The sequence below is a fragment of the Peromyscus eremicus genome, chromosome 3 (genome assembly GCF_949786415.1).
Source record: "Peromyscus eremicus chromosome 3, PerEre_H2_v1, whole genome shotgun sequence".
Taxonomy (NCBI): domain Eukaryota; kingdom Metazoa; phylum Chordata; class Mammalia; order Rodentia; family Cricetidae; genus Peromyscus; species Peromyscus eremicus.
Window position 1 is genome coordinate 70,611,702 of NC_081418.1, and position 12,722 is coordinate 70,624,423.

The following is a 12,722-nucleotide window of genomic DNA, read 5'->3' on the forward strand; positions in this document are numbered from 1 at the left end:
AATCTAAAACTACAGCCAGCTTTTTCAGGATGGGTTAAGTCAGAATAATGGGAGCAGCAGTTTCACACTCAGACAGTACCCATTCCTTTCCTGCTCACATGGGGCTGGAGATTGTAAGGTGTCGGTGATTTACTGTAACATCAAATGCTTTTGTGTTTAAATCAGGATAGACATACATACCCATCTGCCCAACCCACCTCCCAATCAAAATAAGCAAATACTTACAGGGCCAACAAATAGTCTTTACTTCTTAGCTTTAGACTCTTGGACAGTGAGATGTGTGGCTGAGAAGAAAACTGTTCGATGGGAATTTGGGGAAAGTGAAGGAGAACATGTTTTGCTAGTTTCTTCTCTGGAAGGATTCTGAGACCCACACTTTGGCCTGACTGCTGAAGGAAAGTAGAAAAGGGGAAATAGGTTCTTGATTCCCAATAACTACAAGGAGATAAAGATTGTACCCTTGCTCATTAAAGGTATATTAGTCTGTTTTCTGTTGTCATAATAAAATACTCAAGTATGGTAATGTAAAGAAAATCATTTTAGTTAGCTAATACTATTAGAATATGGAAGTCTAAAATAGAAGAATGCTAACTCTGGTTAGAGCACACTGGGTAGGTCATACCATGGCAGATGACATCATGATGATAGACTATAGGGAAGGCAGGTATCACATGGGAAGCCAGAGAAACCAGGGAGGAGGCTTTGTTCCTGTATAATGAACCCCTCAAGTACTAATCGGAACCCCATGAGAACTGTGTAATTACCTCCCAACTGCTAGGATTAAAGGTGTATGCCACTACACCCTGCAAGGTTTCCCTTCCTGATCAACAAAGCTGTCTAGAACTTAGTGTCACTAAAAGAGTTGGTAAGGACTGACCCATCTCTCTGAAGAAGCTTCAGGAGGCTAGAAAGGTGGTTAAAAGCACTTGCTGCCCAATAATAGGGACTGGAATTTAGATTCCAGCACCCATGTAATAAGCCGGGTATCCAGCACACTGCTGTAACCCCAGATCTGAGTAGGACAGACACAGGAGGATCTCTGGGGCTTGCTGGCTGCTACCTTAGCTATGAGAACACATGTTCAGGGAGAGGCTCTGCCCCAAAGGAATAGTTAGAGTGATAGATGCTGTGGGATGGTCTGTATGTCAAGTGTGTTGCTGATTGGTCAATAAGTAAATCACTGATTGGCCAGTGGCCAGGCAAGAAGTATAGGCGGGACAAGGAGGAAAATAAAGCTGGGAAGTGGAAGGCTGAGTCAGAGAGACACTGCCAGCCGCCACGATGACAAACAGCATGTGAAGATGCTGGTAAGCCACGAGCCACGTGGCAAGGTATAGATTTATACAAGTGGATTAATTTAAGCTGTAAGAACAGTTAGCAAGAAGCCTGCCACGGCCATACAGTTTGTAACCAATATAAGTCTCTGTGTTTACTTGGTCAGGTCTGAGCGGTTGTGGGACTGGCAGGTGAGAGAGATTTGTCCTGACTGTGGGCCAGGCAGGAAAACTCTAGCTACAAATAGAGGAGAATAGCTGACCTCTTCTGGCCTTGGCATATACACAGGCATATGCACCCCCCCCCACATGCACACATAAGTGCACAGATAAGTGCATAATAAATCTTAACAGAACAGAAAGTTGGGGTGAAGCTGCCCAGGCAATTCTTACCTAGTCTGATCCCCTCCTCCATTGCTCCTAGTTCATTCTGTGGATAACACTCGCATGGACCTGATCATCCCTGGGGAACAGTATTTCTACCTAAAAGCCAGAAGTGTGGCAGAGAGACAGCGGTGGCTGGTTGCCCTAGGGTCTGCTAAGGCCTGCCTGACAGATAGTAGGACCCAGAAGGAAAAAGGCAAGTACTGATGGTTCCCTTGTCTGAGAACCGTGGGAATTACCCAGAGGCATCTCTGGGTTCCCTTGCCCAGCATTTGATATTGCTGGAATGCTATGTGTCTAAGCAGAACTCACAGCAGGGTCCCTACATAATTCTAATTCTGCTTTCTTACTGTGGTAGAAAACATGAAGACTTTGGAGCCAGACACACCTGGCTTGAATGATGTATCAGTATTTCACAGTTGTATGATTCTGCCACAGGTCACTTAATTTTTCTGAGCTTCATTCACCTCACCTTTGCAAAGGTGGTGGTTTCTGCCTTGGAAGGATGACTATGAGGTCTGGTGATGACATGAAATGTTATCACAAAATTTGGTGTAGAGTAGGTGATCCAGAGAAGCCTAGAGTCAGGGTGTTCTCTGCAGTATACACCTGCTATCCATTGTCTCCTCTATGGTGGGTGGATACTTAATTACCATGTTGCTGCTGCTTAATGCTCATTGATATCACTTGGTCTGGGCACCATGGCAGACCTTCTTTGCACTGGCTAAGAGTGTCAAGGCTTACTTCCTAGCCCCTGGTTGCTACTGTCACAGATCCACAAGCCTGTGTGTACACTTGAAGAGATTGGCTGTGCTGAGGGAGCCTTTCATGTGACAGATGGAGAAGTTCCTAACTCTGCAGGTAGACATAATAAAGTGGCCTCTTCCTTAGTTGTTTTGGTGCTAAATCAGAAACAAATTCTTGAAGCTGTTGGCTGGACTCAAAGCAGGTGATAATGTGTAACACTTTTATGAAAAAACAGAAGTGGCAGCAATTGTTTCTGATCCCTTAGCACCAAGGTGGTTGCAGAGCCTTACTGGTAACAGCTAGGTGCCATTAATCCTGGTGGGTGCATGTAGAACCAGTCCTCAGACAGAACCCTGTTCCCAGTGGGCAGATCACTATGATCCCATATTCCAGAGAGGCGAACTCAGACCAGAACTCTGGGCTCTGGCTCTGTTCCCAGTTCTCAGGAGAGGGGCTTCCCATACTCTTCTCTTTCTGAACCTATGATTGATTGTTCAGTACATTACCTCAAAAAACAGCTGGGGTATGCCCTCTTTCTATTTTTGTTCATCCCATATCTTTACCTATCACATATAAAACAAGTACCATAAACCTCATTTGAGGCATGAGTTACTTCCTCCACTTCTGTGCAGCTTACTAACTAGGGAATGGCTATTCCTTCTGGTAACTACTTTACCTTTTCTTGTTGTTAACTTAGAATTTGCAGAAAACACTGAAAACTTGAAAACCAAAATGTCGGAACTAAGGCTATACTGTGACCTCCTTGTTCAGCAAGTAGATAAAACAAAAGAAGTGGCCACATCTGGTGTTGCTGACTCCGAGGTAAAGTGTTATTTTAGTGATGATGTTCCTGGCATGCTACAGAAAAGTAATGTCAGATCGCCTATGGGCATTTATTCTCTACTAATTCCTGATTATCTTGGAATTGACTGTTCTTTAGAAGAAAGTGGCAGAATTCCACACAGAAATGCATGCATTGCAGTGCTTAGAAGTACACACTTTCTTACCCTCGAAGGAATGTAGGATTAATCCATAAAAATCCGCATAATATGGGGGATTTTTAGCTTTAGTATTAAGAAAAAAGAAAAAAAAGACCTTACTGAAGTATGTTTCTTCCCAGTTTGCACTGCTTTTTAAATAACTAGTCTTCCCTGTCTAACTGAACTCTGCTTACATGTGCCTACTGAGATGTCAGCATGATGTCTGTCAGTGCTGTCTGTCGTTCTTGGTGAGACTGACAGGACTGTACTCTGTCACAGTAAATGTGCTCTGAAGCAGCCCCGTGCTTTCAGAGGTGGACACGTGGTTTTGGTCCGCCATCACCAGCAAGGTTCACTGTTTGTTTGTTTGTTTGGAGTCAGGGTCTCACTATTCAGCCCGGGCTAGTTTTGAACCTTCCTAGTGAAGCGTCCTGAGTTCCAGGATTGCAGGCATGTGCCACCATGCCCAGCTGAGGATTGGAACCTTTAACATTTGTTAATGAAGTTGCCCTTTACTGTCTCAAAGCATCAGAAAAAGATCCATTAGGCTGTGTGTGAAATTATTCACTGAGGAAGAGAGGGTCTCTCCAGTGCCCTCACAGCAGCTATGAGCTACAGCCTGAGGAACCCAGAGCTTATGCCTAAGACTGTCAATTCATTTTCTTAGGTGTTAGAACACCATGGCACTAATACTGTTTGGAAGTCTTTGTGATAAAACTTTCATTTACTTTCTTTGGCTTCTTATGCTCATTCATCAGCTACCTTGTTGTGTTTAGGTACTGTGTTTGTGGGGATGAAGGAACAGAAAAAGCAAAAGCCATTTCATTCCTGTTTTTGTAGGATTTATATTCTAGAGCATGGACTACCAATCCACAGGTTCTATATCTGGGGACATTTTGAATGTCAGGATTGAGGAAATGCCATTGGTATATAGTGTTTAGAAGCCAGGGGTGCAGTTAAACATCTTACAATGAGCAGGAGAATTGTGCCTCACCCCTGCAAGCAGCAGACAGACAGATCTTAGTCATTATACTATTGCTGTGAAGAGACACCATGACCAAAGCAATGCTTATAAGAGAAAGCTTTTAGTTGGGGCTTGCTTACAGTTTCAGAGGTTTAGTACATTATCATCATAGCAGGGAGCATGGGGGAATGTAGATAGACATGGTGCTGTAGAAGTAGCTGAGAGTTCTGCTTCTGGATCTACAGGTAGCAGGAAGGGAGAGACACGGCCTGGATTGGGCTTTTGAAACTTCAAAGCCCACTCCCCAGTGACATGTTTCCTCCAACAAGGCCATACCTTCTAATCCTTCTCAAGTAGTGCCACTCCCTGATGACTAAGCATTCAAATATATGAGCCTACAGGCCCATTCCTATTCAAACCACCACACAGACATACACACACATACTAACTAACCCAAAGTCTCAGTGGTGCCAGGGTAGAAGCCTGATCTAGAGAGGAGGGAAAACTGTGAACATAGCAGTCTGTAATTGAAGAAAGTGCTCACAGTGAAAGCCTTGAGAACTCGATAACAAATACGGATTGCAACCAACAGCATCGCCTGGGACCTTTATTAAAAATACATATCATCTCCCCAATCTCTAGTCAAGAGTGTGGCTCCAGAAGTTTCATGAACACCTTACTCATATCAATATCCAGATGCAAAACACCCAGACAAGTAAACTACTTTAGAAGAAAAAAGTACTTATTAGGTGTTTAAATAAATGCCAGTTACCATAAACCCCCAAATGATCCACACTGGGAGCAAACAGTACACAGTGCCTGCATCTATGCCCCGCACCTAGTGCTGTACTAGCTTACAGTGCAGAGCCAAAAGAAGTTGCCATTAGCTGGAGCAGTGAGGGTATGTTTGATAACAGATAGCTTGGGCTAGTTCATTACTGTTGTTTATCATGATGTGCATATTTATCCAGCAACATCTTGATTGTGTACATTAGTATTTTTTGTGAATATAAACCTCACAAGAGATAATGCAATTGAGTTTTTCATTTTGTAGCAAGACAAAAGACTCTCTCTCTGGTTGTTATGTAGGAGGGAATCGATGTGGGAATGCTGCTGAAATCAACCTGCAACACATTCCTGAAGACCCTGGAGGAATGCATGCAGATTGCAAATGCAGCCTTCACCTCAGAGCTGCTTTACCATACGCCCCCAGGATCCCCTCAGCTAGCGGTGCTTAAGTCCAGCAAGGTAAAACCACCCAGCTCAGTTTCTCTCCAGAAACATTATGGAATGTTAAAAGTTAGAGGACACATCCTTTCAGGGTTAGTACTGCTTTTAGAGCAGTTTGCCGTATTTACACTTTGTATCTGCCCTTGGTCCCCTATGTCTAGTTGGTTATTTTTAGCAGTTTGACTCTTCATACACTTCTCTACTGTAGCCTCTTTTCTATGACCCCAAAGAGTCTTGTCTAGAATACTGTTATCCTTACTAGTTATAGTCAGCCTGGCCATTCCATTAGTCAACAGTAATGAAGTATAATTTGGGTTTTATCTAAACCTTGCAATCATTCCCTCATGGCCTATAAGCTCAGACCAAAACTTTTATAGCCCCTTCCTGTATCACCCACTTTTCCCCTTGACAGTGCCTAGCCTGAATGTACTGTTCCTTGTGCCATTTTCCAGTGCTGAGAATACTATCTCAGCTTCTCTCCCAGATTAGCCCCTACTCGTCTTCCATTAAGTCTTCCATCAGTCCCTATATTGGACTAAGAAGACCTCTCTTTCACTCCCCTATTCCCTAACTTCTGTTGAAGTTGACTTAAGGGCAGGAATGTCTGTAATGCTTACCTTCATGCCTCTAGTGTTGGGTATAATGCTTCACCATAATTTGCTATCTATTAATGCTGAATAAGGCTAACAAATTAAAAAAAAAGCTAGTCACTAGGAATTTGGCTATGATAATGAGATCTTTCAAAACCCCATCTTCCTTTCCTAAGATATTTGGATGTACCTTGTTTGGAGGGGCCCTAGAATTCTTTCTTTGAGGAGGGCAATATATATTATGGCTGTATTGACCACTTTCCTATGTGATGATGTTCTAAATAACACATGAACTTTCATTTCTTTGCTTTTTCTTTTTTAAAGATGAAACATCCTGTCATACCAATTCATAATTCATTGGAAAGGTATAGTAAACTCTTGTTTTTCTTCCTTCTAGAAGTTAGAAATCTATATACACTGTGTTCTTTATTTTTAAAGAAGCAGTGGTGTAGTGATGGTGATTTGAGATGGTACCAGGAGCAAACTACCTGACTCCCTCTGTGTGAAGCTCAACTACAAGTGGATGTGGCAGAATTGGGCAGATGTGGCTAATTTCCCTAGGAAATCGAGTCTTGCCATCACATCCGCTGACTTAGTCTGTCTAGAGTTGCTGAAAGTTAGAAGGTGTCTTGTAGAAGAGCTGAATGTTGGCTGCAATGTGCTTTTCCCCAGGAAAACTAGTGCTGTTTTATTTAGAAATGAGAATCTTAAATAGCTCTATAAGTTGATGGGTGACTTGCTAGCAAAATCTAGACTAGTACCATTACTCTAAATGATTCTTTGATTTAAAAAAATGTATACATGGGGTGCAAGTTTGTGTAGCTCAGTGGTGCAGTGCTCACTCAGCATGTGTGTGGCCTTGAGTCCTGTCTGCAGCACCTCCAAGAAGGGAAAAGCTCCCGTTACACAGTTGTCAGGGTCTTTACTCATCAAAAGAGTAAAGTTGTGTAGGCACTCCCATGAATTCACATAGTACAAATAATCCTTTTAAATTGTTAATAGTCCATCCTTTTATATGCTGTCGATATATGGTGTGTTCGTGTGCATGTGTGTATGTGTTTTGATTTGTTATTGCAAAGATAGTCCTCAATGTGGTTGTCGCTAATTTTTTCCTTTTCAGATACTTCTACTAGAAACATTTTTGTCGATTTCTATTTCTTTTGAGACTTTAGCTCTATGTATGCCCACAGTTTGAACTCTGAGTTTGTGTATGCTCTATGTATGCCCACAGTTTGAACTGTGAGTTTGTGGGAAAAAAAATAATTTTTTTTCTAGATTTGCTACAATCATTATGTGGCTTGGATGCTGTCCTGTTACTGCTTTAATTTGACTGGGTATATTGCATCCCTTTAATAGAATCAGCTGGTTCACTTAAGTGTTAAACAGCTTTTTCTGCTCCCCTGATGGGCACTCAGTCCCTTGGATGCATTGTGATCCTCCTGCTGACAGGAGAAATTTATGCTGGCCACAGCTGGAGCTTCAGACAGTTAACTGCTAAGCAAACATGTTTAAGTAGCCAGTGTGATGAGGAAAACCTCCCGGGGAGAAGTTGAGGAAAGTCAACTAAGTGTTAACTGTGGCACCTGGAGAAAGCTTACTGCACACTAAAGAGCTGCCCTGAGCATTTCCTGGTGCTGGTGGAAGCAAGGGGATTGAGTCACATGGTATAGGAAAGCCAGTAAGGCTCCTCTATTGATTGATCGATCGATCTGTCTGTCTGTCTACCTATCTATCTATTTAAAAAGAGGGTCTTAATCTATAGGGTAGGATGATGGCAGTCTTTTTACCTCTACCTCCTAAGTGAAGGAATTACAGTGTACTTGCCTTGGTGTCTGTGGAGACTGAGAGGTTTGGCTTAGTTTAAGAAATCTGTTTTTAATCAGTGTTTGGTGATTGTGGATCTTCCCATCCTTTAGAGTAATATCTGGGCAACCTATGGCAAATCACAGCAATTTCTTTTAAACCATTTGTTTTAGGCAGATGGAATTGAACAACTGTGAAAATGGATCTTTAAATATGGAAGTAAATGGTGATGAAGAAATTCTAATGAAAACCAAGAGTTCCTTGTATTTGAAATCCACAGAGGTAGATTGCAGCATGTCAAGTGAAGAAAACACAGATGATAATGTGACAGGTACAGTCAAAAGAAAGTTTGGCAGGCTGTATTGAACAATAGACTTAGGGTCTTCCTTACACACAGGAGGGCACCGATTCAGATTAGCCTCCAAACAGTGTGCTGCTGATCTAAGCGAGCTTGCTACTGCAGGTGACATAACTGTACAGCATTCTGTTACTCCATCCAACACTGTTTAGAGGAAATACAGAGTTCTTGGCACTGATGCTCGTGGATGTGTTTTGGTGGGTGTAAATGGTTCACTGACTTTCCCACAATATCTCAGTCTTTTGAACCCAGACTGTAATGTCAGACTTGGTATGTAACATTAGAGCAGCTAAGTTTTTCAATCTCCTGGTTTCTAGTAGGGCCTGAGGATGTCACAGTTTACCAACTACCAAACTTCTGTGAGTTAATCAAGCCAAATTCCAGGTAATATATGTGTAGTTGGGAATAATGTCCTTTCAAATTTACTAATTGCACTGGCACTAATCACAAAGCCCTGTCTTCATATCAGCCAGATTAACTATACTAGAACTTGTAGTTGTGTGTTAAGTGCTTACTAAATGATTTTAAGTCTGAGTACTTAACTCAAATAAGTTAATTTCTTCTCTGGCTGTCTTAAAAGATTCTCTTATTTTTCTAGCCCAGTCAAGGTTTTTTTTTTTCTTTTTTTTAATTGTGTTAATCCTAGAAGCTGTTAGATAATGATCTAAGAAAAGTAACATACAACCCTTAAAAGTCTGATCTCTTGAGTAAAGATTCTCTATAGGAATCTATGGTCACAGACCAGTCAGATTTAAAGGGAAACCTTTGAACAGGGTTCTTTATGACATGATAGCAGTTTTCATGGGTTATTCTTACACTGTATAAAGTCATCCAAACACTGATTAGCAAATAATGTAAGTACTCAAAGGGAGTAGTTTGCTTTCTACAATCCTGTGGTTTTGATCACCCAATCAATGAATAACATTGCTCTAATTCCCTTTTCTATTTAAAAACACCTATGTGGTCTAGATAAACATTGAGCTCAGAGCAGGCATCAGGCATCAACTGTAATTCATGTTTAAATGAAGCTTGTCCACACATACTCTCTCCATGGAGATGTATCTCAGACTTCTTGTATTTTTGCACCCCAGACAGTATTACTGCCTAGAACCTTCTTAAACTACAAAATTAGTAACAAAAGGCACATGCATGCAAAACCATGGCAGGAAATAAAGGCGTTTGTGGTTTGAGATTTGAAGCAAGACACACACCTAAGTTTGTACCACCCTGTGCTTTCAGGGTTACTTGAAAAGCACCACAAGTCTTGATTTGGGAGTCACAAGTAAATGTTAGCAAGTGGGCAAATCCACAAAGAATATACTTACAACCAGACTGTCTATATTTGTAGGAGAAAGATCTTAGAAACCACTAAATGCCTCTCAAATTGCTATAACTGGTACCAAGAGGTCCTTAAAATCACATTTCAGGGGCCAGCCAGCAAGATTACTCAGTGGGTAAAGGCACTTGCCACTCAGCCTGATGATCCAGGTTGGATTCCCTAGAATGCACATGGTGGAAGGAGAGAACCCACTCCTCCAAGTTGTCCTCTGACCACACACATATACAAAATATATAAACAATACATCATGTTTTTGAAGAGTAATGAACAATAATGAAGTAATGGTGATGCACTGATGATTGAAAACACGATACACATCTGTTCTTCAGGTGCATATACGTGCGTGCATGTGTGTACATACATTTCCTGTTCTATGTTTTAGAAATTTTTACTAATGATTATGTGTTAATTTTTATACTAAATATATAAGAACTTTGTGATAGGCATTGTTTACTTTGTAGTCCAAGGTGAGATACTGAAGGAGGATGGAGAGAAAAACCTGGGGAATCATGACAGTGAGCTGGCACAGCCTGGATCAGACTCAGTTTGCTCGCCAGAATCCGTCTGGGAAGACAGCGAAGAAGTTATCCCAACTTTCTTTAGTGCCATGAGTGCCAGGTATTCCAGGCCCTTTAAACTCCCTGGCAATCAGACCCCAGTTTCCCTTTTGAAAAATCAGTTGTGATGGCATATTTGGATTATGAGAGTGGATTATCTCCAAAAAATTATGTTAATGGATTGTTTCATAATAGAAAAATAATGTCTGGGGCTACTCATGAAATCAGGCAAAGTGGTTTTCCCTAAAAAGCTGTTTCTGTGACATCTCTGAACTGCAGAGTGCTGATGTGGTTTTAATCTTCCGTTCTCCATGTCACCAAATTGTTCAGCTTTAGTGACATTGAACTTCTGGAAGACAGTGGCATTCCCACAGAAGCATTCTTGGCATCTTGTTATGCAGTGGTTCCAGTACTAGGTAAGACAGCTACAGTTGCATTATATTCATTAGTTTCTAGACTGCTTTTCCCATCATAGTTATTTCAAATGATATGTACAGTAAGTTGATTCTACTTAGTTTGCTCTTGACATCACATTCCACATAGTGAAAACTGTGTGACTTAAACACTCTTATATTTTCCCATTCCATTCTAATTGATTAAGTTATTGATCTTAGAGTGGTATAATGAAAACAGGGGATTCTGCTTTCTAGAAAATATACATACAAGCAAAGTGGAAGTAGTTCAGGAACAGACCTTCAAACCTATCGCTGCTATGGGGAAATATCTTACCAATCAAAAGAATTTTTTCAAAAAAATGTGTGTGTGTACATATATACATTTATGGTGTGTGTGTATGCACATGTGAGCTAGAATACATGTGTGCATAGGTACACAGTCATGTGGAGGCTGGAGGACAATCTTGAATGGTCTTCCTTATACCACTCATATTATTTTTTGAGACAGAATTTCTGACTGGTCTGTAGCTAAACATGTAGGTTAGGTTGGCCGGCCAAAGAGCCGCAAGGATCTTCCTGTATCTGCCTCCCCAGTGGCCCTACCAATATTGAGACAGTCAGCATGTGCCTCCATGCCCGGTCTACCAATATTGAGACAGTCAGCATGTGCCTCCATGCCCGGTCTACCAATATTGAGACGGTCAGCATGTGCCTCCATGCCCGGTCTTGGCGAGTGAAGGCAAGGGCTTTACAGCCATCTGCTCAGCCCGTCGTCCATGTTGGAATTCCTTTTTGTATGTGTCATGATGTGAGGATTGAGGGTCATTTTTTCTTAATCATAATCTAGCTATTTAGGAACCATTTACCAAGAAAACAACCACCAGTATCCTCTCATGTTGCTCTGACCATCTGCTCCAGAACCTGTAGGCCTATAAAATGGGTCTCTTTTCTGCTCCCAGGATTTGTCTATATTTCCTTAGTGTCTTAATTATGTAAAGCTCAAAATCAGAGATTGTAAGTCTTCCACTTTTGTTTCTTTTCATGATTGTTGAGGCAATTCTAGGTCCTTTACAGGTGTGTATAATTTTAGTTTTAAATTACATATTAAAGGGCCTCTGGGATTTGATTAAAACTGCATAGAATTTATAAGCCAGTCTGAGGAAAATTAATATCTTACACAACATTATGTCTTCTAGTCCATGAGTATGATATATATATATGTGTGTGTGTGTGTGTGTGTGTGTGTGTGTGTGTGTGTTATACATATATATATATACACACATGTTTTTTATATACAGATATATAAAACATATAAATGGATACACACACACACTTTGGTTGTGTTTATTTTCTCTAAACAATGCTTTGTATAACTTTGTGTTTCATTAGGAATAAACTTTGGAGTTTTATGGGTTTGATACTATTTACATAGTAGCATTAATACATGTAGATACATTGTTGTATGCTAGTAGTTGTTTTTATAGCCATGAAATCAGATAATTTTATAAAATGCTTTTTCTGCAGCTATTGAAATTTATGTTTTTCTGGTAATTACCTATAATGAAGTATATTTTTACATTCATTTACATTCACTACTGTTTTGCTGTGTTTCTACCTCTTACTTTGTGTTCTGTTTTGCCTTTTTTTTCTTCTTATTCTGGCTCTAGCCAGTGAAACTATTGCTTTTCAGTATGCTATTTTATTTCATATTTGGGTTTGTTTTTAGCTATGTTGTTTTGAACCATTTTTTAAGATCAGCTAGATAATTTTTAGAATTCATTATTTTTTCTCTGCTGCTTTTATATTATATTTTAAAAGTAAAGATTATGTTTAGCAAACATAAATAATTAAAATTAGAAAGTTAGATCTAGGAAAATTAAAATTAGTATAGTCAAAGCACATGTAATTTTAAGTTTATAGAAGATACATTAAAGTAGTAAAATAAAAATTAATATATCTTTTGAAACATAGCATATCTGAAATGTCATATTAACCTGTCATTACAGAGAGCCGTTAACGAGGTGTTTTTTGTTCCTTGGTGCTGTCTTTAAAATCTGATGGTATATTTAGACTTTCAGTTTAGACTGTGCAACATTGAAAG

General features: G+C 40.3%; 1 protein-coding gene and 1 long non-coding RNA gene across 6 annotated transcripts in view; one reads left to right on the top strand and one right to left on the bottom strand.

The window, feature by feature from the left end:
- Plekha8 (pleckstrin homology domain containing A8) overlaps positions 1 to 12,722 on the top strand; it is a 52,208-nt gene that overhangs the window by 20,936 nt on the left and 18,550 nt on the right. For both annotated transcript variants that reach the window (XR_009378258.1, XM_059257873.1), the window contains exons 3-9: positions 1,699 to 1,854; positions 3,103 to 3,227; positions 5,439 to 5,597; positions 6,494 to 6,534; positions 8,146 to 8,303; positions 10,131 to 10,287; positions 10,557 to 10,642. Coding sequence is in view for 1 of the 2 variants with exons in the window: in XM_059257873.1 (XP_059113856.1) it covers positions 1,699 to 1,854; positions 3,103 to 3,227; positions 5,439 to 5,597; positions 6,494 to 6,534; positions 8,146 to 8,303; positions 10,131 to 10,287; positions 10,557 to 10,642 (882 nt within the window). In the remaining variant the exon portion in view is untranslated. The remainder of the gene's footprint in view (positions 1 to 1,698; positions 1,855 to 3,102; positions 3,228 to 5,438; positions 5,598 to 6,493; positions 6,535 to 8,145; positions 8,304 to 10,130; positions 10,288 to 10,556; positions 10,643 to 12,722) is intronic.
- LOC131906977 (uncharacterized) overlaps positions 1 to 12,722 on the bottom strand; it is a 39,124-nt gene that overhangs the window by 14,874 nt on the left and 11,528 nt on the right. The window lies entirely within an intron of this gene.